The 23777-nt window shown below is 39.0% G+C and overlaps 2 protein-coding genes across 2 annotated transcripts in view; one reads left to right on the top strand and one right to left on the bottom strand.

Annotated features, from left to right (window-relative positions):
- Positions 1–7876, top strand: part of TBC1D9 (TBC1 domain family member 9) — a 45923-nt gene extending 38047 nt beyond the window's left edge. Inside the window, exons 17-21 of the mRNA XM_021526497.3 lie at positions 2148–2213; positions 3467–3553; positions 4403–4477; positions 4617–4717; positions 5659–7876. Of these exons, the coding sequence (XP_021382172.2) occupies positions 2148–2213; positions 3467–3553; positions 4403–4477; positions 4617–4717; positions 5659–6381 (1052 nt within the window). The 3' untranslated portion in view covers positions 6382–7876. The remainder of the gene's footprint in view (positions 1–2147; positions 2214–3466; positions 3554–4402; positions 4478–4616; positions 4718–5658) is intronic.
- Positions 7877–11967: 4091 nt separating this feature from the next.
- On the bottom strand, positions 11968–22635 carry ELMOD2 (ELMO domain containing 2). The gene is made up of 8 exons (XM_021526496.2): positions 22428–22635; positions 21230–21258; positions 20534–20628; positions 19675–19804; positions 18705–18838; positions 18061–18129; positions 16824–16957; positions 11968–16454 (listed from the first exon to the last, which is right to left on the bottom strand). The coding sequence occupies exons 1-8, from the start codon at positions 22570–22572 to the stop codon at positions 16297–16299; spliced, it is 894 nt and encodes a 297-aa protein (XP_021382171.1). The 5' UTR covers positions 22573–22635; the 3' UTR covers positions 11968–16296.
- Positions 22636–23777: the final 1142 nt, after the last annotated feature.

Here is a 23777-nt window from a genome sequence, read left to right on the forward strand (position 1 = left end):
ACTAGCTATTGATTGAGACAGCATGTTTTGGAACCAATAATGAGTAGTAAGAACAAGGGCCAGTATTGAGAACTGTAAACAGAAATTAACGCACAAATGTAAAATGCACAAATGTGGCTACAAGCCAACATGACTGAACTAAAATCTTCAACGGGCAAGACAATCAAAAATGCTCATTTTGAAATCCCGGATTTTGCAGAACTGAATCCCACTGTGATGTAATTTGGAAACCTACTTTTTTCCTTCCCCTAAAAAGTAAATCAACCCTGCTGACACCCTTTTTTGTTGACAGGCACATGAGTGGTAGGAAGAACAACACAGTCAACAAAAGAACAATGGACCTGTCTGAGCATATTTCACCATGCCCCAGGACTTTTAATAATTCCATTTCTTCTTCATTGTCCCTACCACATATAGCTCAAGAACCTCCTATTTCAGGTGCCTCTAGGGCCTCAGCTGAGCAAAGATGGAATAGCCTGGTGTATTCTTTATGTTTACTCTGTGCCCTGCTACAATAATCTAGTTCAAATATAGGAGTGGTTTGCCCAATGAGTTGTGCTGCTTAGAAGAGGTTTTCAGCCTTGGTTAGGAGCTCTTTGAGTTATCCCTGCACTCCTGTAACACACTGGATTATAGCATGACACTTGTTGACTGCACATCCAAATAAGCTACAGAGATCTCTACACGGATTCCAAGTGGCCTCCTGCCTCCCGTCAGGTTTTTGCAATACTCCCTTGCCAGAGCACACAGCTCTCCCACTTCTCCAGTGGCTGCTGCTGACTGCAGTACTTGTCACAGCTTCCTGTCAAAGTCAGCACCATGAAAGCTGTGTCTTACAAGGAGTACTTAAGTGTTTGGGTTTTTTGGTTTTTTTTTTGCAAACAGGGTTTTTTCAACCACAGAATGCAGGATCATTCCCCAAGCCTTTCAGGGGCAGGATCACCTCTCATGACCTGCTGATGCAATGCTCTTCCTAATTTTGAGCAAAAAGGAAAAGGGACACATTAGGAGGAAGGAAAAGTGTGCATCGGGAAGCACATACAGATTTATTGTAACTATGGAGCTTTTTCAGTTCTCTTCAAATCTGGGAAGAGAGAGCAACAAGCCTACATGTGTCACCCTGTGCCCTGAATCCTGTTTTGCAGTTCCCTGTTGATGAAGGATGCAGAAGTGCAGCCCATTCTGTCCTTTTGTTATGTCATGTTGCCTTTACCAGAAGAGAACACATTATCTGCATGGTGTGATACACCAGATAGGAACATAACAAGGTTTTGTGCTTAAAAAGGACCATGTTGAAAGCAAAATGGCTATTGTAGATGTGCTCAACTTTTTGGCCTAATGTCTGTATTTATTGGAGTGTTACGCTTTACAAGAGACTGTGATTGTTAGTACTTGCCACACCACACTCTGTAGTTTGCATAGCAGAGATAAGTTGACGTGGTCACCTATAAGGTAAAATAAATTTCTGCACAATCTAATTAATAAAAATTAATTCATTTATTTATGGATGGCATGTCACAACAAGTGAGATTTATGAAAAAGTCTGATTATCAGTTTATTTGGTTACTTTAAAATTAACTACTATCCATTTAATTAATTGGAAGGAGGGGGCTTCAATAGACCTCTTGGATTTCATGTAGCTAATTCTAGTGTAGTCCAGAAACAAATAGGGGTTGATGTGGAAAAATCGCTAGAAAGTATGGCCTGAACATTATTTTAGCCCATGGGTAAGCTATGGTAAATGCTGTTTATTTGAATTTTTGTAAACATCTTACTGCTCTGAGGCATGTGATGTTGTTATTAGATCCTTGGATCAGAAACTTTGAAGTCCACACAAAAGAAAGGCCTCCAGCTGGAGGCCTTTCTGAGTGAAAATGCCATAACCATAGATAGAGATTTATGAAACAGGCATTTAATAAAGGATGCAAGATTGAAGTATAAAATTCAGGGTAGATTTGTCTGTGTTCTCTTGCTGTTTTTACTTATGTTCTTAGAAGTCTAGTGACTGCCTTATGATCTTGAGCTTTAAATGGGTACAGTACTTCCCCGAGTAAATGTAGCAGCTTCTAAACCAAAACATTGTGGCTGTAATGAATAAAATGGCACGGAATGCTGACTAGTAATGTGATGCATGTAATGTTGTTTAGGTGCAGCATGCCATGGAGATCTTACAGAGAAGCTGAAGCTACTGTATAAAATGCATGTTTTGCCCGGTAAGTGATGTTAAAATAGCTCTTGTTTTCCTGAGAACAGGAATTTGGAGCAGAGTTGTTTATGACTGGCTTTCCCAATTAAAAATTAATTTGTGGGAATTATTGGAGGAGCTGTTTATGCAGCAGTAAAATAAGGAAGCTTCTACTCTAACCAGACAGATCTGGAAAGTCTGAAAGCACCCTCACAGCCTTTAATTGCTCCCTCCACAAACATATAAATATCTCTTGCCTGTTAAGCTGGGGTTGGTGATATCCTCCAGGCATGAATGCAGTGTTCTTCAACAGATGTTACCATATGTTACCACTATTTAAGACTTTGAAAATTAAGCTAGTTTGAAATGTTCCTTCATGTCCTGGCTCCTCATTTCTGTCTCCAGGCTTTCTTCTTGGTTTCCCCTCTGAGGTGACAGAGCTGTTTGGAGAGGGAAACTCTAGATGATTTCATAGAAGTGTTTTCTAGGGAGCTGTACAAACCTGGACTCAGCTAAGTGAGAGAAGCAGTTCCGGGTGGGGAGGGGATGAAAACACCTCAGAACAGTTCTGAAAATTCTATACTGGAACTTTGTCCTCTCTGGCTTGTCACTCAAATGCCATAAAAAAACCTACTGCTGTCCTTACTGAAACTGCACTTTGAGAACATTGCTACTGCTTGGGTAGTTTAATTCTTGTGTACATATACATGCTGTGGTAAACATATCTAGAAACTTTGAGAGGACATTCACCTTTGTATGCTTTGAACATTGCTGATTGCTCCCAGCTGGGTTTGCTTGGAGGTAGGCCTGCGTGATTCAGTAATTTAAATGGGAAAAAATACTTAAAATACTTAACATTAAAAAAGAAATTGAACTATTACAAAAAATATCTGCTTTTAAGAATGCAGCTTCTCATATTTGGGGACTGGCAAGCTCATACCAAATGATGACAGATTATTTCCAGGTAGGAAAGAGAGAGCAAGCCCTGCTTAGGACACACTGAGCTGCACAGAAGAAAGTAATGGAAGTAGGCATGGGAAGATGGGTAAGCCAGCCTCTGGAAGCAAACAGCTCCTTGTGAGTCAGTATTGGATGTTGGGAAGGAAACAATTCAGGTCCAGTTGTTAATCTTCTGTGAGTTAAAAAGAGATGATTCCTTGCCCATCACACTCATACTTTTACTTGTAGAAACTGACATTCTAAATGCATCACTGGAAATATATTTCAGTTTTTAATTGAAGAGTGAAATTTTTAATGAAAGAATCTTACTATGTTGCTTAGATCCATCCCCTGAGCAAGAAGAGCCAGACTCTGCTTTTGAAGCTACTCAGTACTTTTTTGAGGACATCACACCAGACTGTACACACGGTAGGCATCTTTTGTCTCAGGCATGAAAAGATGAGGCAATGCATTTCAATCAACATGAGCTACTTTTTAATTGGATTAAACTTTGTTAACAAAGAATTATTTGTAAAAGGAAGTATGAACTTTGGTATATGTGTTGATATCTTGAGAGGTGCAGGTATGTGTACACTCGGAGTCTCCCTGAATTGTTCATTGCAGAATAATGCCGTAATAGTAGTAGAAGTAATTCTGTGGAGAATAAGAATTAATAGATTGGCTTTCAAGACGTATTGGGATCAGAACTTAAAATATTCTAAAACACCGAGAGCAAAAGATACATCAAAATGTAGTTCAGCAGTTTGAAATCTTATATGCCCTAACGAGAGCCAGCATCTCTTCACTGCTGCTTTAATTGGCTTTCTCTTTCTTGTTTCTTTTTAATTTAAGAAAAATATAACCCATCCTTCAGGTTATAAGTGGGAGGAAAGTTTTTTGAAAATACAGGTAAGAGTTCATAGTCTATAAATGGCAATTTCAAGTCCTGAGAGGCAAAAGAAGATGCACTAGTATAATCATCAAACATGTATCATGCTAGGAGGTGTGTTGTGTTATCATGGGTTAATCATTGTACTATGTGGGCAAAATCTAAGGTTGTGCCAGCCTAAGTAGTGATACTATAAATCAAATTGAATTTATGGGCAGGTTTTAAGAGTAAGCAAAAATCATTTGTTTCTGTAATTTTTACTCTGCTTTTTTGCAGAGTTTGTAAATATTTGTAAACATTTTGTTATTTTACACTGTACGCATGAAAAAAATGTCTGTATCTAAACCCACACTGATCTCTCTCTCTCCCCCTGCCCCTCCACTTCCTAGTTGTTGGCCTAGACAGCAGGAACAAACATGGAGTAGATGATGGGTTTGTTACAGTGAGTCTGAAAACAGACAAAGGTATGCTTGGTGTCTCCATGTGAGTTATGGCTTTCATTTCATATAAAGATGCTCCTTTTGAAAACGGGGACTAAAGGTGATAATTTAATGTTTCTTCATGGACTTTTTCCTCCATCTCTGGGTAATTTGTTGGCAATAGGCAAGAAGAGCTCACAAGAGAATCGAAATTACCTGAGAATATGGAGCCAAGAGAATAAATCCAAAGGAAAAAACACAAAGGACTTACCCAAGCTGAATCAGGTACTTCTGCTGCCACATATTTTCCATTATATTTAAACTTTCTTCACATATATATAAATATTCAATGTATTAACACTGAACAAAGGTTTTATTTTGAGCAGATACTTTTTTGCCAAAGTAGCAGTCAGCCGATTGTAGAAGTTTATTGTTTACAAATACTTTAACTGGCATTCAGCTCCCAAAACATCCCATAAATGAGATACACACATATAGGAATGGTAAAACATACTATTTTGATCTCTAAACAAAGGATGTGACACTGAGTTGATATCACCAGCCAGGTCTTAATGTCTAATGAGCATAACCTGAGAAGTAGTATTTTATGTTTTGTAATTAGTACTGCTAGTCTCAATCCTCTCAGATCCACAGCTGCAGAGGAGGAGGAGACCCATTGGGATAGCTGTTTCCTCCAGAGCATGTAGGGAAGGTTTCTTTCCTGTAGAACAATGATTCTTACTTAAGGTAGCCCTGAGCAAGTCCTCCCATCTAATTTATCAGTTTTGAATTTCAAAAGACTTGTATTACACCTGTCAGCTAAGGAGTACTGCAGGTCTTCATTTTTTCATTACTTCTCATCAGTTTTAGCAAATCCTTAGTTTTACTTAGAAACAAGAAAATCCTACAAGAAAATCCACCAAAATGAATGTAAACTGTCTCACCGCTCACCCTCTGTTGCCCTCCTGTGGCTGCAGAGAAATGTATTTGTGATATGTTGGACAAAACATCCAATAATTTATTCTAAATACCTTTGAGAGATACAACATATCTGACTGCCCAGTCATAGAAAATGCTTCCTAAACCGCACCTGAATTATTTCAAATTTCAGTTTAGTCACATAAACTTTTGTGCCCTGCCTCTATCCCAGACTTTTAAAACTGATTTGGAAGATGTCAGCATGATTTTTTCCTGCTCTTGTTACTGTTCCCTCCCCCTGTGTTTAGGGGCAGTTCATTGAGCTGTGCAAGACGATGTACAACATGTTCAGTGAAGACCCCAACGAGCAGGACCTGTACCATGCGACAGCTGCCGTGACAAGCTTGCTCCTGGAGATCGGGGAGGTTGGGAAGCTCTTCACAATGCAGCCCGCCAGCGACACGGACAGCAGCAACAGCTGCAGCAAAGCCATTCCGAGCGAGCTCTTCCAGAAGAAGGAGCACCAGCAGTACCCCCTGGAGCAGCACAAGGCATTCCGGGGCAGCCTCGTGGCCAGCGAGGAGGAGGCCGCTGGCACCGACAGTGCCCTGGGCATGCAGATGGAAGACATTAAGCTGGAAGACTCTTCTCCTAGGGACAATGGAGCCTGTTCTTCCATGCTCATTTCCGATGACGACACGAAAGACGACAGTTCCATGTCCTCCTACTCGGTGCTGAGCGCAGGCTCACACGAGGAGGAGAAGCTGCACTGCGAGGACATCGGGGAAGACACGGTTCTGGTGCGGAGCAACCACGCCCCTGCCCTGCGCAGGAGCACGAGCATTGACAGGGACTGGGCCATCACCTTTGAACAATTTTTAGCCTCCCTTTTGACTGAGCCAGCGCTGGTCAGGTACTTTGACAAGCCTGTGTCCATGATGGCTAGGATTACCAATGCTAAAAACATCAGGATGAGGGGTAAACCAATAACCTCGGCCAGCGACTATGAAATCTCTACTATGTCGGGATAAAAGGCAATCGGGTTTTTTATTTAATTTTTTCTTTTTATTCTCTATTTATTAGTACCTGGCAGAGGCCCTGGTATCTTCAAAACATAGTTGTTTTCACTAATGTGAAAATGTTGGGGTGCAAACATAGCTATCTTCAAGTATAATCACTCTTTCTGTGGGAAATGTTACACATGCAAATTTTACTCAAAATACAGAAAAAAAATGCTTGTCAGTGAAGTGTGTGTATTACTAATATTGCTGTCTGTGTATAATGGTAAAGATTAGTTCTTAATTTCTAAATGTAAACCTAATGCCAATATTTATGAGCATTTTAAAATAGACATATATAGAGATCTGATACTTGGGGGGGGGGAAAACAACATGTGAAGAACCTAAAATTTAAAGGGACACTGTCAACCTGAAAAGGACCTCAGGTGAAAATAAGTTCCAGGCAACATCCTTGAAGCATAATTTTATTTTGTATATTTTTTTTCCAAAGAGGCATTGATTTTACTTTTCTGAATAGATGAAAGATCACTTCAGTGACACCTGCCTGGCTCCTAACTTCCTCTGCCTGAGACTGGTATTCTCAGGTGAAAGTGAGAAGTCCATCCCAACCTAGCTGCCACATCAGGCAAATGTGAATAATTGTTTCTGCCCATTTGCCTTTCCCTGGGTTCAGCAGAGAGAAAGCCCTTTCCCAGCTGGGGTCACCAAAGGAAGATCTCCAGCATGACCCTGCCCAGGGCTGTATTCCTAACCAGTGGGTTGGAAGCTTTGCTGGTGTTCTCCAAAGACAGTGTATGCAGGTCCCAGAACAGATTGGTAGAGTCTCTTTTCAAAATTTGAAGTCTGTTTTTAAAAGCTTGGGGAGAAAAAAGTATATATATCTGCTTCTAAGGCTGGATCTACAGCAAATATAGCTTAGTTCTTAAAACTAACCTTTACCACCAACCTATTATATCCTTGTTAGATTAAGAAAATAAAGCCTGTTACTACAGTGTAAAGCAGCAGTAATGAAAAAAAATCTGCAAGATAATGTAACTGAATGTTTAAATCTTACTGAGAACACTGTCACTTTATATGAAATAAATAGTATCCTGTATTTAATTACTGAATAATATGTTAAAATGAAAACTGGAGCACCTGCACTTTGAATCCTTGCTTTTTTTATACAGGTATTTGGGATTTTTTTTTTTTTTTTTTTTTTAGATTTTTTAACTGTTTTTAATTCATATTTGTTTATTTCAGGATCATGCCTACATGTCTAATCTTTATTTGCTGTTTTGAGAATATTTTCTGTAGAATACTGTTGATTTTTATACTCTTGTACAATACTGCATCCATATAACTTGCAGATTTTTTTAGCACAAGCTGTTTAATTCTTTTGTTTTAAAAGAATGCTTTTAAACTGTCAGATTAAGTGGTTTTTAACCACAAATAGGTAATGTGAACAAATAAAGTACACTCTGCACAGATTTGATTTTTAACTATTAAAGTCATGCTAGAGGGAAAATGAGGTGGTTGTCCTTTATTACACAGGGAAATGTTAGTTACTGATAACAGTATGAAAAAACACTGTAGCCTTTCTGCTGTGACTGTGGATGGGTTTATGTGTGTATCAAATAATGATACTAATCTGAAGCCAATATCACCATTTTTGAATGCTACTACTTTGTTTCAATTTAAGATACCAGGGCCAGAGTGGGGTCCTTTATTACAATGTATGGCAGCTGGATAAGCTGTCATGTAAGTCTTCAGCACTAAGAATTAACATCCTTAAGTAGACTACTGACCTTTTTAAGTTTGCAGATCCCTAAAATATTTCTCTTTAAGGTGTCTGTTATGTTAAAGTGAACTTAAGCCTATCAGCAAGCTTACACAAACCCCTAGGGACACAGAGGGCACAGCTCCAAAACATTTTTCTTTTAAGGGCTTGTCAGCTTTGTTCCCACCCACACGGCAGGGGATGACAAGAATTATTTTGCTGTTCGGGCTCCTGTAACAAGAAGAGGCATCCACAAGTGGATCTCTGGTGTAACGTGAGCCAGTTTACAAGGCAAATTTTTTTTGTTTTGCTCTAGTAGCCTTCCTTACCCTCCTGATCACATCAGCAAAGCTCCCAGGTGTGAGCCAGGTCCTCTTTAAGAATGGCAGTGCTATAGGTAGTAGCTAGGTGAGCTGATCTTTCCACGCTTGTTAGGATGAGGCTGCTCACTTGTCATTAAATAGGCAACTTCCAGGTCTTGACCACCTGGAAGTTGCCTATTTGATGACAAGATCTGCTGTGCCCTGTTCTTTTGTAGCAGTGTGGGAGCTGGTGAAGAGAAAGCTACATACAATGGTGTGAAACTTTTGGGAAAATATAAGTATTTTTAAAGGCTTACTGTATGTGCAGGTGTGCTACACAGAAAGTGAGTATGACTTCAGAAGTACCTATGTCTTGTGCTTTTTTGTGCTTGGAAATGCAATCTATTTATTCTGTGAATTGAGTTCAGTTGGGGCTACTATTTTTAGATATAGAGCTTTTTTGTAGGTTATTTTATATAGAACTACTGCAATTTATAAAAAAAAAAAAAAAAAAAAGAACTTGAGAAGAATATTTCTTTATGGCTTTTCTTCCAGTCTGTCTTTTAGCTTTTAGAAGCTGTTAACACCTGAGCTGGAAGTTCTGTGGTATTTACCTCCTTCATTGTAGCATCTTGCAGCTCCTGAGTTCTGGGTGCTAGATCTGAGGATTGAGACTTGCAAACATTTCTTATATGAGTTGTGTAACACAGATAAGAAGTTCATTGTGTGATTAAACCTACTGGAAAAATTACATCAAAAGTGTTGCAAAGAGAAAAGCACTTTATGAGTTCTTAGACAATGATTATGGAGTTTCTGTTACAGTAGAAGTCAGGTGTTGTGTCATGAATTCAGATGGTGAAGGCTGGTGTAGGATATATGGTGTGGCACGTAAGGAATTGGAGACAACAGGAGCAGCTTGGGTCAGGCAAAAACTGCTTTTGCTTGGAAGGCTGTGTAGCCAGGTCTGGTACCTGCTAGGTACTCCACAAGCTTCTGGAGAAGGGCCTGTCAGAGGGCCTTCATTACTAACCTTTAATTCTGCAGCATCAGAATGGAACTGTGATAACTGGGTTTGCCAGCAGTAGCTGCCAATACAGTAACTGACAAAAAAGCATCAGGAAGAGTTTTAATTCCATCAGAATACTTAGAGCAACAAAACAAAGCTGCTGCATAAACACTAATTCTACAGCTTTTTGAATGTGGAAGCAGTAGGTCAGAGAAGGCTGTCCCAGTGTATTAAAGGCAGGGAGAACAGCTCGACAGCTTTGGGTGGCACGTGGCCTGCTTTGCAAACTTCTGGCATCCCTGTCGTGCCCAGTCTGCTCCAGGTCTTGGTAATCCAGTATAACAAGGAATGCTGTAGCTAGAAGACACCTTTTATCAGAAATTAGGTATGAACAGTAAAAAGCATGTGTTGTACCCATTTTGGTAAGAAACATGGACTAGTTGGGCATAGAGCAAAACATTTTGAACAAATGAGAAAATACTGAGGAATTGTGTATGAGTTGGTAGGTCAGCTTAGCCTTTGGCAGAGTGTGCATGGGAGTTGTCTTGGTTAGTCTATGAGGTTCCAGTGTTCCTTCAAATCCTGGTGTCAACTCCTGGTGCTGAGGGAAAAGACAGGTCTGTGACTAGAGCTCACCAGTTTAGCTGAGCAGGAGTGTTATGGTGAGACTGAAAGTGAAGCAGTTTTATCTGTTACTGAGCTTTATCCTCTCATTAGAAAAAACATTCCTTCTATTCTATTTGTGTTTCTTTCAACTAGAAGATTGTCTGAGTAAAGCATTATGTACTTCAAGCTGCAATTGTGACTTTAAACATCATTTAACTCCAGGCAGCCACCAAGCCCTAGGCACCCACTCTCTCCCTCTCCCACCAGCAGGATGAGGGAGTGAATTGGAAGGGTAAAAGCCTGAAAACCCATGGGTTGAGATAAAGACAGTTTAACAGGGAAACCAGAAGCCACACACAGAAGCAAAGCAAAACAAGGAATGAATTCCCTGCTTTCCCATGGGCAGGCAGCTGTTCAGTCATCTCCAGGAGAGCAGGGCCCCATCACATGTTTCTTGTGAAGACAAACACCATCACTCCAAATGTGCCCCCTTGCTCTCCTCCTCACTTTATATTCTGAGCATGATGTCACATGGTCTGGAATATCCCTTTGGTCAGTTGGGCTCACCTGTCCAGGCTGTGTCTCCTTCCACTCTTCCAGACCCCCCCAACTTGCTCCAGTGTGGCACCACAAAAAGCAGAAAAGGTCTTGGCTCTGTGTAAGCCCTGCTCAGCAATAACAAAAACATCTGCATTATCTGTACCGTATGTAGAGTACAAATCCAAAACACAGCCCCATACAGCCTCTGTGAAGAAAATTACATCTATCCCAGCTACAACTGCCACAATTTAAAATGCTGATTTATTCAATAGCAAAGACAGAAATTGGCCTGACAGCAAATAATAAAAATGTGGCAGTGAACATTACACTGGAAATGGTAAATAATAGAAAATTGCAATATGTGCTGATAGCAGCAGCGTCACTCTGCAAAAGTGGCTCAGAGCTGGGAATACAAGCTGTGAAATACAGCTTAGTCTTAACAGCAGTGCAAAATGTTCCTGATAAATGGTGGCAGATACCTCAAAAGTATGTCACTTCAGAAGACAATTAAGATTTGGTTCTTCTCATTCCTGTGGTAGAGATCTCAGTTTAATTTCCTGAATAGCTGCTTGCTTGTCCTATTTTCTAAAATAACACATTTGCATAACTGATCAACTTGACATTCAGAGTTTGGAGGACTGGGATGTTCCTGTAATGGCAGGGCCTCTTCTGTGCTTCTGCAGAAATAAAAAATCACTATGGGTGAGATATTGTAGTTCTCATGGAATGGCTCTTCCATTAACAGAAGCACTTGTTCTTCAGAATTCAGGAGGAGAAATAAAGGCTGCCTGAGAGATACAAATAAACTAAAAAAACCCAAGTAAATTATTTAACATAGCTTGTATGAAGGCATGCCAGAAGATACAGAATCTGAAAAAAAAAACAATAAACCAGCAACACTTGAGAGTTTATATCTCCAGAGTGGTTCTCCAGCTTTTAAATTTTGTTCCTCCTGAGCAATAATGCTCAGATTTTGATTTGCCTCTGAGAGTCAACTTCCACGTCCTTCAAATAAAGTCATTGTTATGGGTTTTTGGGGAGTTTGGATTTGGTAGGAGCTTTTTTTCTGTTGTGGATTTTCAAAAAAAATTTTTTTTGCTTTTTTTTTTTTTTTAAGCTTGAGGCAGCTTCTTTTCAAGTGAAGATTTTATAAGCAACTGAAACAAAGCAGTAATAAACCTCTACCACTTGCAGCAGAGTACAGCAGCCCATCTGCATAGCAGGACCGAGAACCAAGATAGAGCTCTTGGCAAGCTGGAGGTGAGTTAGGAGGATGGGGCAAAGAAAAAAATGGGATAAAGCTTTCACTCATATCCCAATGCAGGTGAATGAAACTGAAAATTGTTACATTTTCTAGCAGGCCAAAGACACAACTGCTGACAATGTTTTGGACTAACCCATTCTTTATTTGCTACCATTGTAAACATCTCTATTACATAGACATCACAGTATACGTTATTGCTTTTATATTGTGGTAAACAGGAATTCCTATTAGTACGCAGCTATCTAAGCACAGTGTAAGAAGAAACTGCCCACAAGTTTTCTTGGGCTGGGTTGTTTTTAATTCCCTAGAGAAAGACAGGATCTAGGCTGGCAAGAGAAACATCAGTCCAAAGATGGGTCACCATGGTGCTACAACAACACAAACAGGAATGACAGAAGGAAAGCACAGGCTACATCTTCACCACATCACTAGCAGTATTGTCAAGGATACTGACTGCTCAACTCTCACCTAACTAAACATAAACCTTTTCATCATAATTCCTAAAAAAAAGGCTAAATAATTTCTTTTGTGAAATTTTATTTAAACTAGGACGGAAAACCTGGAAAACCAATGGAGCTGTGTATGTGTTTAATTTTTGTTGCATTTCTGTTTTGTTTTTAAAGACTGAAAGTCTGAAACTATTTACCTGGGATGTTTAAATTGGCCCCTTTTACTATTGCCCTTTAGAACAAAATGTCCTATTCTTTACATGGCTGTATCAGATGACTGAAACACAACCAGTTTAAAAAGATTGTTTCTTTCTTCCTATTGTAGCACTGTCTTCAGATGGCTTTCCAATCAAGTTAATTACTTCTGAAACAGTATGTTTACTTAGTAAAAGACTAGATTTTTACATTTGCTTGTAGTAAACTTCTGGTTATCTCCAGATTAATTTGTTCATAGAGTGGCACCATGTTTCAAGCATACACTAAACAACAAAAGTGAAAGTAGTTTGTTGAACACTTGCTACAGGAACAACAACAAATTTAGAAAATTTGTCTCCAGTTTTAAATTTTTTAAATACTATTGCATACAAGCTTTCACATAGTGAATGTTATAAAGAGGCAGCAAGTTAGAAAACTAACAGCACTTGCAAGTTGTAATAAGAGAATATGTATTTAAAACATGATAGTTAATAAATAATTTACTGAGTTTATAAGAGTCTTAGAATAACCTGTAAGGAACAAATTCTGATGGTCAAGATGATATCAACTTGCAGAAAAGTGGCCTACCTCCATTTCCAGTCTTCCATAACCTTAGGATTGTCACCTTACAACAGAGTTACCATAAAATACCACTGACTAGTAAAGCATTGTTCTTGCCTTCTCTAAACACATTTTTACCTATTTCAATAAGTTTTCTAGCTACCACCATAATACAGTTAACGTACCAGGGGTGCAAACAGGGACAGCCAGTATTAGTCTACATATAGTGAGTGACTCCTAGACAGAATTACTGGGCTAGTTGATCATACAAAACCACATGCAAATTCTAACTGTTTCCTAGGAAGGTGCACTGGAGCCTAACATAAACATTGACCTTAATTATTACATGCAAACTAATGTATTCCCTTATGTCTCACTCATAATGATGTCTGGGTTTACTGCCAGTTTACTTCCCACATCACCCATTGATTTAAGAGGAAAAGAAACTAGCAAAGATGCATCTTACTAAAAGCTTGAACTACATTTGACACCAAAACATCTCAGGTGTGTGATAGGAACCCTGAGACTCTATGGTTGGGCTTTAGAAGCCTCAGCAATAAGTAAATGTCAGTCTCCCAGTGAACAAAGAGCCCAGTGAAAGTTTCAGTGCTGGAAAGACAAGGGTGTAGATTGCTTTTGCAACTGCTGGAATAGAAAAAAGAAAAAAGAAAAAAGAAAAAAGAAAAAAGAAAAAAGAAAAAAGAAAAAAGAAAAAAGAAAAAAGAAAAAAGAAAAAAGAAAAAAGAAAAAAGAAAAAGTAAAAGAAAAAAAGCTTGCAGACATAACTCAAGGGAGCCTTTAGAGATGGCTCAAACAATTTTATAACTAGCTGGCAGGCAGTAGATGGAAACAAAAAACATCTTCCTTTGCTGCTGCTGCCAAACATAATTGGGATCACTTCTGGAATTCAAAAAGTCAGTCATGTTGCTTGCAAAGGAGATCTACAAACAGTAGAGAAAGTTACTAATGAAGACAAACTCAAAAGAAGACAGGGCTAGAAAGTAACCGGTTGGGTCACTTTCCACTCCCTTCCTTGGATTTTTGGCGTGTCCAGAGTCTGCAAAGCTCAGAGAAACAGAGCTGCACCACAGGACCTGAATCCCAGAATGCTCTCCACAGGACCTCAGCTCTTCATTGGTGAGTATTCCAGAATCCACGTACAGGGGATAGCAAAAGAACTGGGCATCCCATTGTCAGTTTGGATCTAATCTCATCAGTTCAACTATTCAGTTAACAAGCCAGGGCAAACCATAAATACTCTCCCTGTGCGCATCCTCACAGTGTTGGTTTTGTTGGGTTTTTTGAGTTTTTTTTTTATATTGGTAGTACAGCATCAATCCAACAGAGGTGAGACTGAACCCTTCCACATCCTGAACACATTCAACTTGTCTGACCCTTGTTTGTACCTAAGGTATCATAAAAAGGAAAGAGAACTGTGTTACCCCATACATATATACTGTGTACCCTGATCAGGAGCCTCCCCACAAGCAAGAGATCCCTGCATTCAAGGGATCAAGAGCACAAGGGTGGATGCAGTGCAACAAGTCACTACTTACACAGAATTATGGGGGTGGGAAGGGACCTCTGGGGATCACCAAATCCAATCCCCTGCCTAAGCACAGCCCCTTAAAGAAGGGTGCTTAGGGCTATGTCCAGGTAGGTTTTGATGATCTCCAAGAAATGCAGTATTACATATTATATTTCATACTTATGTAGTGTAATAACACTCATTACAAACAGGGGTTGTCTTTTTTTTTTCTTTTCCATTTTTTTCCTCATGCTTCCATTCATTGTGTTCAATGCTTATATTCTTCAGGAATCTGTTCTGGAGTAGTCATTGACTAGAAATTAACTAGTTACCTGAGATGTTTAAAAAAAGATATATGAAAGCTTGTATCAACATACACATTTTGTGCCACTGTAACCTATTTAGGTATAAGGTGAAAAAATATTTCTCAAATTACTCAAGTTTCTAAGGCTGTGATCTAGTTAGAAGAATCAAAATAAAAAGCTGGTTGAAAACAGCAGAAGGCACTTATTTAATAGAAGGTCTTAGAAAACAAAGTGATGGTCATACCAAATCCATTTAAAGTTGCTCTAAGCAATAATTAGTCACAATATAGACATGAAGTTCTATCTATTAGATTGTCTGAGGATGGCAAGACTAAGGAACACATCAGAGTTGCATCCCTTCCAAGGAAAATACATTTTTTTAGACTTGTACTCAGATGTGAAGTTATTTTTACAAAATAAGGATTGCAGCTGCAATAAAGGGTTTTTTTATAAATTTATAAAAAGGCTAAAGTAAATCTCTTATACCTCCCACTAAGAATACCCCTTTAGCTGCTAAAGGAAAGGGCTGACAACAGATTCTGAGTCAATCATCCTCATCATGTGAAGTCAGATTAAAAAGAATCAGAAGTTTTTACAATAGGAATACTTTCAGAAAGAGTAGCTTTAGCCTGAGGATCTTATCCGCATGCTGATGACACATGGTTCTTTTTGTTCGTTTGCAAACTGAACTTGTTCCAAGCATAGGAACTGTCTGGTACAAATCCATAAACTTCCTTTCTAGAAGCAATTTCTAGTAAGTACTAGAATACAATTAAGTACAATATGCTGATGGATTAAGCCTCTTTTCCAAAATTATAACCAAATAATACATTCCTTTTGAGGACCTCTTAATAACAAAGAAATTTAACATTGTTGACTGAACTATCAATGACATATAAAGGAATAAGAACACAAAAAATCTAAACCCACAATAATTTCAACTAAAATCTGAACTTCAACCATTACATTAAAAGGTTGTAATTTAAATTCAAATTTCAAAAGTTGAATTTAAACTGTCTTTTAAAAGACCATTAACAGTCAAACCCATTCACAGAAAATATGGTGCAGCATAAATACATGCTTCATGTTTCTGCACCAAGAAATAGAAAAGAAAATGCAAAACAACAATCCAGAGGTTCTTGAGATTTGTGGGTTGCTTTTTGTGTTGGTTTGTTGGTTGGGTTTTGTTTCACTTCTTTTTCAAAAAGCTGCCCTTTGGAGAATAGCATAAAAATACCTGTAAACAGAGGTTGATTGTCCAAGCTTTCTTAACTGAATTTTGCTAATTTTCTTTTTTTTTTTTTAATTAAAAAAAAGTCCTATTTTTAGACAGTTTTTGGCGAAACACACAAAATTTCCATCCAAATGCATCACTCAATTTTTAATACAGCACCTCATATACTGCAGAGGAATTAAGGTTTCTTTGTATCTTGTAAGGTCAGTACCACACTGTAATCCAGCAGAAGTCCCTTAATTTTTTCGTGGAACTTCTCTCTGTACTGGTTGAAGTGCATAATGCTTTCTGGTTCCTCTTCAAACCAGAACTTGTCAAACTCATAAACTAGATAACCTGTGAAGAAAATAAAATACAGCCAGTCCTAGAGTGATCCTTTAGACTCTCTTCGACCCCTTAAAAGAAGAACTGTCCCTGTTCTGATCTACAGCAAGCTTTTGGATGCTGTAATAATAAATAAAAAAATAAATCTGCAAATACCGAGTTTTCAGACAGGAGTATCTAAAATATAGAAAGCCACAGAAATTATCCTTAAGTGTACATTTCTGCGACACAATGTTTAAGCAGCAGGTGCGTTTCCAATACCTGATGCAGAAGACAAACAGGTTGCTCTGGCTAATGAGGAAAGAGTGGAAATGCACTCCAAAGAGCCCAAACTCTATGTTGTGGCCTACCCTGAGTACTAGAGCAGCTGTAGATACTTACAGTAAAACTGATGGAAGTGCTCCATCTGTGGCAACCCAGAGACCATGTTGTAGAGATGACCCTTTAAAGTACCATTCTTGAGCAAACTGTATGCCATTTCTGTCAGATTGATCCCAACTATGGCATAGGAGTATCTGCAACACAAATAATGGGTTTACATTATGGACTGAAAGACCTAAAAGGTTCCCTGGCACACTCTGCTTTAGGATAGCTGTGATAGTCCAATTTTTTCCTGTAACACTTGTTGATGAGCTGATTCCACTCTACAGACCATTCCCTGGTACATCCAACCACGTAAAAGTTATTGTAATATTGAGATGGCAAAGTCAATACTGACTTCAACTTATTCATTTGAAATCCTTAGATCTGCTGGAATATTAAAAATTGGATGTAAAAAACATTGTTGCAGTGCAAATGGAATGGCTATTTCAACCTGTTATTCAAGCTGAAAGAATCTGGTTTTCTGTTGCATGGTATAAAAAGTATTATAATATAAATTATTAAACAACAGTTAAAGTGTTTGTAGAGGAAGAAAAAGTAAAAGTTAATTATTTTGTGCCAATTATATACTTATGTAATTGAGCAAAAAATCGTATATATCCTGTTCATGACAGAGTTGCACAGGGTAATGTTATTTACAATCAAAGTCATGAAGGGCTCCTGTTTTTTGGTAGGTCATCAAGTGAACTAGGGGCTAGATGGATCAGATTATTATATCTGATTGGTTTGAGAGCATTATTTCCCTGTAAAATTAGCTAAATGCTTAAATATGCAAAGTTTTAGAAAACAAATTTAAAGTTGAACAAGCCACCTGTTTGTAAATGCTTATTACAGAGCCGAAACCTAGAGGGAAGAAAAGGACCTTAAGAGGTAATCTGTACTATCCCAACACAGGATCAGTAAGAAGATGAAAAACAAGTATGAATTTCTAAATCTAATCTAAGTCTAATATAAATAAAACTACAACGTTAAAGGCATTTACTATATTAAATAAGATATTTTGCAACATTTTTGTCCCAACAAATCTATTCTGAAAAAAAAAGTCTGCACTTAGTTCCCAGCTAGAAATTGCTTTCTGTGTTTGGTTTCTCACACTTTTCTATTTTGACCCTTTCTTTCATTCTTTAATGGAAAAAGCCCATGTGTATTTTCCTCTTTATTTTCTGGACACATGTTCAGCAGTCTTCATGTAAGTTTTTATATACAAGCAGCCAGAAAAAATTCTAGAGTTACTTACCCCAGCTTTGGGTGATTTGACCGAGAAAGGATCTGACGAGCTTCATTGGTGTAATGCTTACTAAAATACCTGGCAGTGTAAAATATTATTTTAAATTCTTCAGAAAAAAAAAAATACTGTGTTCATGTCAACATTAAAATCTGTAGCTTTAAACTAAAGGTGAAAACTAGCCTGGAAAATGGCACAAAATGTAAACCAAGGAAAAGGTAGCAAAATAAATTATATTCAGTGTGAACTAATACTGTAAAAAACCCAAAACCATTATGATCTGGACATCAAATATGAAGTTCTACTTAGTCCAAAAGTTAGCTTACCAAAGATATGTAAACTTGTCTATTTTTCATTATAGTAGGAATTTTTACATTCAGGACTTTTTAAAGCTTTTGACAAGTTAGGTACAACCTACCAACTCTATCCTAAGGCAACAAAGCAATAAGGTGTCTTAGGCAAATTTCTGTCCCTTCCCTTACTTCTTGTCCTTACCCAATCACATCACATGGTTACAATGTGCAGCCACTAGAAATGTTGAACATACTACTTTCTATTTGCTTGTAATCAGTTTTTGTTAAAAATAGCATTAACTAGAGAAAATACAGATACTGAAAATTAGTTACAAAAAGAACAAAATACTTCTTTTCACTTACACCAGATTCACTAAGCCCAGCAGCCCCATTCCTCTGAAGTCTGTTTTGGGATCTTCGCCTTGGAAGCCAATGTCACACCACTGTTTACTGATTCTGGCCTTCAGGTTCTCGTGAGGCATCAGCAAATTCCAGAGCTGCACAAATATACTTCCATGTTATGCTGCTCAAGTATTCCAAGTCACATAATTCAGAACACTCGCTGCTGCACACTAGAAACCATTCACCAGGGAACAGGGTACAATCTGCATGCTGCTTTTTTCTGTTAGTGGCAATCTGGAGTCTGCTGCAATGGCTCACTTCAGCAATTATAGAAGTTATTACATTTAACATTAGATGTGGTAATTTCCCTTCACAGACAAAGATGCTGTATGAATACCAAAGAAACAAATACTTGTTTTACCTCAGAAATTAATTTATGCATCATTTTGTACTAAGACAGCTATAAACTGAAATATAAGCTCTCAATGAATACTCATTTAACATGTCAGTGTAAGGGCTTCCATAGCAAGCTGAGATAATTATGAAGTCCTAAGAAAATAGTTTTTATCTTCCAGCATCAAACCATCTTCCTTGACATTGACTGGGATACAGTAATAAGAAAAAATTAGTGTCTATTTTAGTAATTAGTAGTTTACAAAGTTAGATGTATGCATAAGGTTATAAATCTTTTTAGTAGTGATTCTTCAGTGACACAACACAAATCTCTTTTTCTACACATATATTGTTGTTATGTCTGATTTCACACAAAATAACTCCATTGCAAGTTACTCCAGTTTATTTTTTTTTCTTTGGGTTTTTATTTTAAGGTGTCGTTTTGTAATTTGCAGTTCTGCTTTGCAGTTTGTAAGTAGAAAAGAGCTTTAAATAGGCCAACTGGTAAGAATGCTACCAATAAATTCTTTTAAGGTGTTGGATTTGGAGGGGGGGGAAAGCCAAACAAACAGCACATGTATTTAAAAAATTATTTCACCTCAATTAACTGTTCCTCGTGTTCTTCATTTTCTGAATCATATGGGACCTTCCTTAGGTTTTCCACATTCAAATACAGTTTTTTATAACCTGATATCTGTAGCAAGGATATATGCAAATTTGTCTTAAACCTGAAATAATAACAAAACACCATAGAGAAGTTTTTAAATAGGCCTACTCAGCCCGAAATTACAGCTTGAATTACCTTTCCTATGTTAAAGCAATGTAAACAGCAGAATTAGGGAGTGCTTTATATGTATCTTTACAAACTACAGCATACTGGTTAAGTGCATAGTGGTTAAGTACATACTTTAACATCTTCACATCTTTAGCATCATTAAACATCTCTAGCTGATTCCAGTGCTGCAGTCAGACTCTGTTATCTTCAATTATGGGGGAAAAAAAAGCTAAAATATGTTATGACACAAAACTCCACATTTCACCTACCGCCAAACTTTTTGTCTTACATACAAAAAAAAAAAAAAAAAAAAAAGAGAAAAAGAATAAATGTTGATTATTTCCTATCAGTCACTAATTACTTACGCAGATGAATCCAAGTATTAATCGGGCATCTCTATATTCTCTCAAATATATCTAAGGAATTATACAGTTCTTGTAATCAGCCTGTGCAATGATCATACTAGTTAGAAATGTGGAGTAACAGGAAGGATTTGCAAAACATACAATGCCAAATCCACATGAATTAAACTTTGCAACTTATTTTCTAGAACTCATGAGAACATAACCACACCTCATTTTCAGATTTCATTCCGAATACTTGTGTTGAATATGAATATTGCATCAGGTTAAGCAACTGGAAGAACATGCAAACAAGTGAGAACAGAGGTTTTCAAGCACACCTTGTGTCCTTCTGTTCAATCCTCTTTTCTTTCATTATGTCTTTGACACACTTCTCCACTTCAGTTTCTTCAACATGTACAGCATTTCTTAAAACCTAGGCAGTTAACACAGTAAAGGACTTCATGAGGAATGAAGACATCATCTATTATTATTGCTTAGCTTCTGTATATTTGTTGTGTGTATTATTTACTATAAGAGGAAAAGGGTCAGTTTAAGGCAAATGCTTACAATGCACTGGCTCAAACTGCATAAAAACGATCAGCAATAATTACATGAAAGCATGAGTTGTACTTTGTCAGGCTGTAAACAATGTTTACATAGGAGTTGCAAAAAGAATAAATACAAAGCTGGAGAGTCGCTTGGTCTAGGTTCTTGTTTGCTTTCAGCTGCTGAATTGAAATTTGTTCTTCCTAATCCAACTGAAACAAGTGCAGCCAAGAAAATTCTTCAGAATTAGGAGACAAGTAGCTGTCAAAGCTGAGATTTCAATGATATAAATGTTTGAAAGGACATTGGATTATTTTTGAGAAACTTTAAATAAACCTAACACACAACACAAAATTCCAAGTTTTCTTCTCTCTGTCCTTTACTCCTCGACAGTTTGTCCCTCTCAAAAAGTAAATGCATGTCTTATTTTTCTGAGATCTGTCTCTGAAAAAAGGTTTTATTACAGTTTCACCTCTAGTAACTCTTACCTTATTTTTTGATGCTTCCAGTGAATGTTCTGCAATATGGAAAAAAAAGTAGATTTCACTGTTAATTTGAACTGTTTTAAATAATTGTCAGTATGTAAGTATCTTGAGTATGTATTATGAAATTTTACATCCCTTTTATACATGTAATAAAAATTAATCAATCTTTCAATGAACAGTTTATCAGGTAAGAGAATGTCTTAATTTACACAGATCTTTTTATAACTCTTCAGTACAATGCTGAAAGTAGATTTGGATTTTTTAAAGCATCAATTACATGTATAAAACAAAGACAAATTTGAAAAGGTGTCAGGAGAGAAATACATCAGTTGATATTTTCCTGTTCTCAGACAGTATTTCATGTTTATTACTGAAGAATAAGAAAGTATGGTCACTTCTGCAATTTACTGTAAAACCACACAAATGTTAAGTAGTTTCTTGAATTGCTATTTTAGATCAGAATTCTACATTGAGCAGCACTTTAAGTTAAATCACTCCTCCTTCCTCACATCTAAAAAATGCATTTATGTCTATTCAATGTGAATTTTTTTAGTAAAGGAAGGTAACAGCATATACACAAAGTGATGGGAAGACTCTTGGGGAGAAGGCATGATTCACTTTTTGACGACACTGGAATTTCCTTAGTAAGTAGATAAGGAAATTAGTTCTGGCATTGATTTAGAATTCTCATAGGAGAGCGGTGATGAAAGGAAGAGTGAAAGTACAATTCTGGGGATGCATGCCAGGTACTGGTTTCCAGTAAGAAAGCAAGAGGCTCAGGGGGGACGTGATCGCTGCCCACAGCCCCTGGAAAGGAGGCGTGGGCAGGAGGGGTCGGTCCCTTCTCCAGGTGACCAGCGACAGGAGAGGAACGTCCTCAGGTTGTGCCGGGGAGGCTTAGGTTGGCTACGCGGGGAAATGTCACCACCGAAAGGGCTGCCAAGCACTGAACAGGCTGCCCAGGAGAGCAGGTCAGTCACCACCATTCCGCAGGGATTTAAAGGATGCGCGGATGTGGCACTGGGAGGCACGGTTTAGTGGTGCCGGGTACACGGCTGGAACCGATGATGCTGGAGGTCCTTCCCGCACTAAAGGCTCCTGTGAGTGCTGGAACCGATGATGCTGGAGGTCTTTCCCAGGCTAAAGCATCCCGTGGCCGCCGCTGTCCACGGCGCTGCCGCGGCCCCGGCCCCTCCATTACCTACGCTCAGCGTGCGCAGCGCGCCCGCCTCCGCGCCGCCCAGGAGGCGCTGCAGCTCGCACTTGCCGGTCAGCAGCCGCAGGACCCACTTCAGCCAGAGCCGAAGGAAGCTGTTGTACAGGAACCCCCACACCTGCGCCCACATCTTCCGCGGGCGGCCGGCGGGGCCCGAGCCCGGCCCGGCCCCTCGCGGCCGGCAGCGAGCGGGGCCCGGCCCGCCCGCCGGCTGCCAGCGCCCGACCTGGAAGTGACGGCGGCGGAAGCGCCGGCTGGGAGCCGCCTTCCCTTTCCCGGTGGCCCCTGTGGGCTCCGTGTTCCCTGCCGCCTCGCTCCTGCCCGCCGGGCCGGCAGCGCTGCCGCTGCTGCCCGCAAGGGCAGGCCGATGGCCCGGCGTGCAACGAGCGGGAGCGAGGGACGCCCGAGAGCATCCGTGCGCTGAGGAGCAGCGAGCGCCCGCGCAGAGCTGCACCGTCCTGAGGCGCTCCAGCCATCGGAACGTTTTCCTGTTTTAGCAAACAGAGCGATTGGTGTTCATTAGTTACAAGTCATGTGGTTCTCTTATTAATCAGTATTCTGTCTTCTGCTGGTTAATGGTTCTTTCACCTCTCGTGCTACTGAAGCCCATGCTCAGCCTCTCTCCCTTCTTCTGGCTGTGGGTTTTTGTGTCGGTGCTCTGTGAGCTGTCGGGATCTGTCCCTGCCGGAATTACCCGTTACCCAGTGGGAGCCGATTTCAGCACATTTACTGAGCTGTCTTCATTTGTTTCTTCCTTATCTTGGGAGTTCTGCCAGATGTCCTTGTGGCCCCTGAATTCTGCATTTTTGGTGTGCACTACGGGACATCCACTTTGTCCACAGTGGTGCATCCTTCTTCCCAAGGAGAAGAAAGAATTAGCCTCTTCTGGGAATGAGTGCATTGGAGACTGTCCTGCCCTAAACTTTAACAAGACAATTCTACCAAAAAGTAATTTTTGGTAGAACACCGAGACATCACCTAGAGCTTGTTGGGTGCTCTCTGTTTCATGAGTTAAATCTCTTGTAATACACCAAGGGATACTCTTTCTTAAAAAAATGTTTACATATTCTACATCTTGCAACAGTTGGGTTAGACAATTTTTGCGAGTATGTTGCCACAGATCTTGCCTTGCCTTTGCTGAATGGAGGTTCAGCCTGAATGTTCTATTTAGTTTCAGTCACTAGTTCCATTGTATTATAATTGATGCTTCAGTAAACATGGGTTGAACGTAGAATTGTATGCAAAATTTGGACTGTTGCAAGGGAGCTGGCAGACTTGCTTGACTGCATTCTGATATATATTTTTGGTGTGGGGAAATTGAAGTAACTTCTACAC

Source organism: Lonchura striata, chromosome 4, assembly GCF_046129695.1.
Source record: "Lonchura striata isolate bLonStr1 chromosome 4, bLonStr1.mat, whole genome shotgun sequence".
Classification (NCBI taxonomy): Eukaryota; Metazoa; Chordata; class Aves; order Passeriformes; family Estrildidae; genus Lonchura; species Lonchura striata.

What these genes read in the sequence shown, in the direction of transcription:
- ELMOD2 (XM_021526496.2), bottom strand. Translation starts at nt 22,572, where the DNA reads ATGTGGGCGCAGGTGTGGGGGTTCCTGTACAACAGCTTCCTTCGGCTC. An exon ending in ATTGAACAGAAGGACACAAG is followed by an intron (nt 19,805 to 20,533) that starts GTGTGCTTGAAA and finishes TTATTATTTCAG; the next exon opens with GTTTAAGACAAATTTGCATA. An exon ending in CTGGGCTTAGTGAATCTGGT is followed by an intron (nt 18,130 to 18,704) that starts GTAAGTGAAAAG and finishes TTACACTGCCAG; the next exon opens with GTATTTTAGTAAGCATTACA.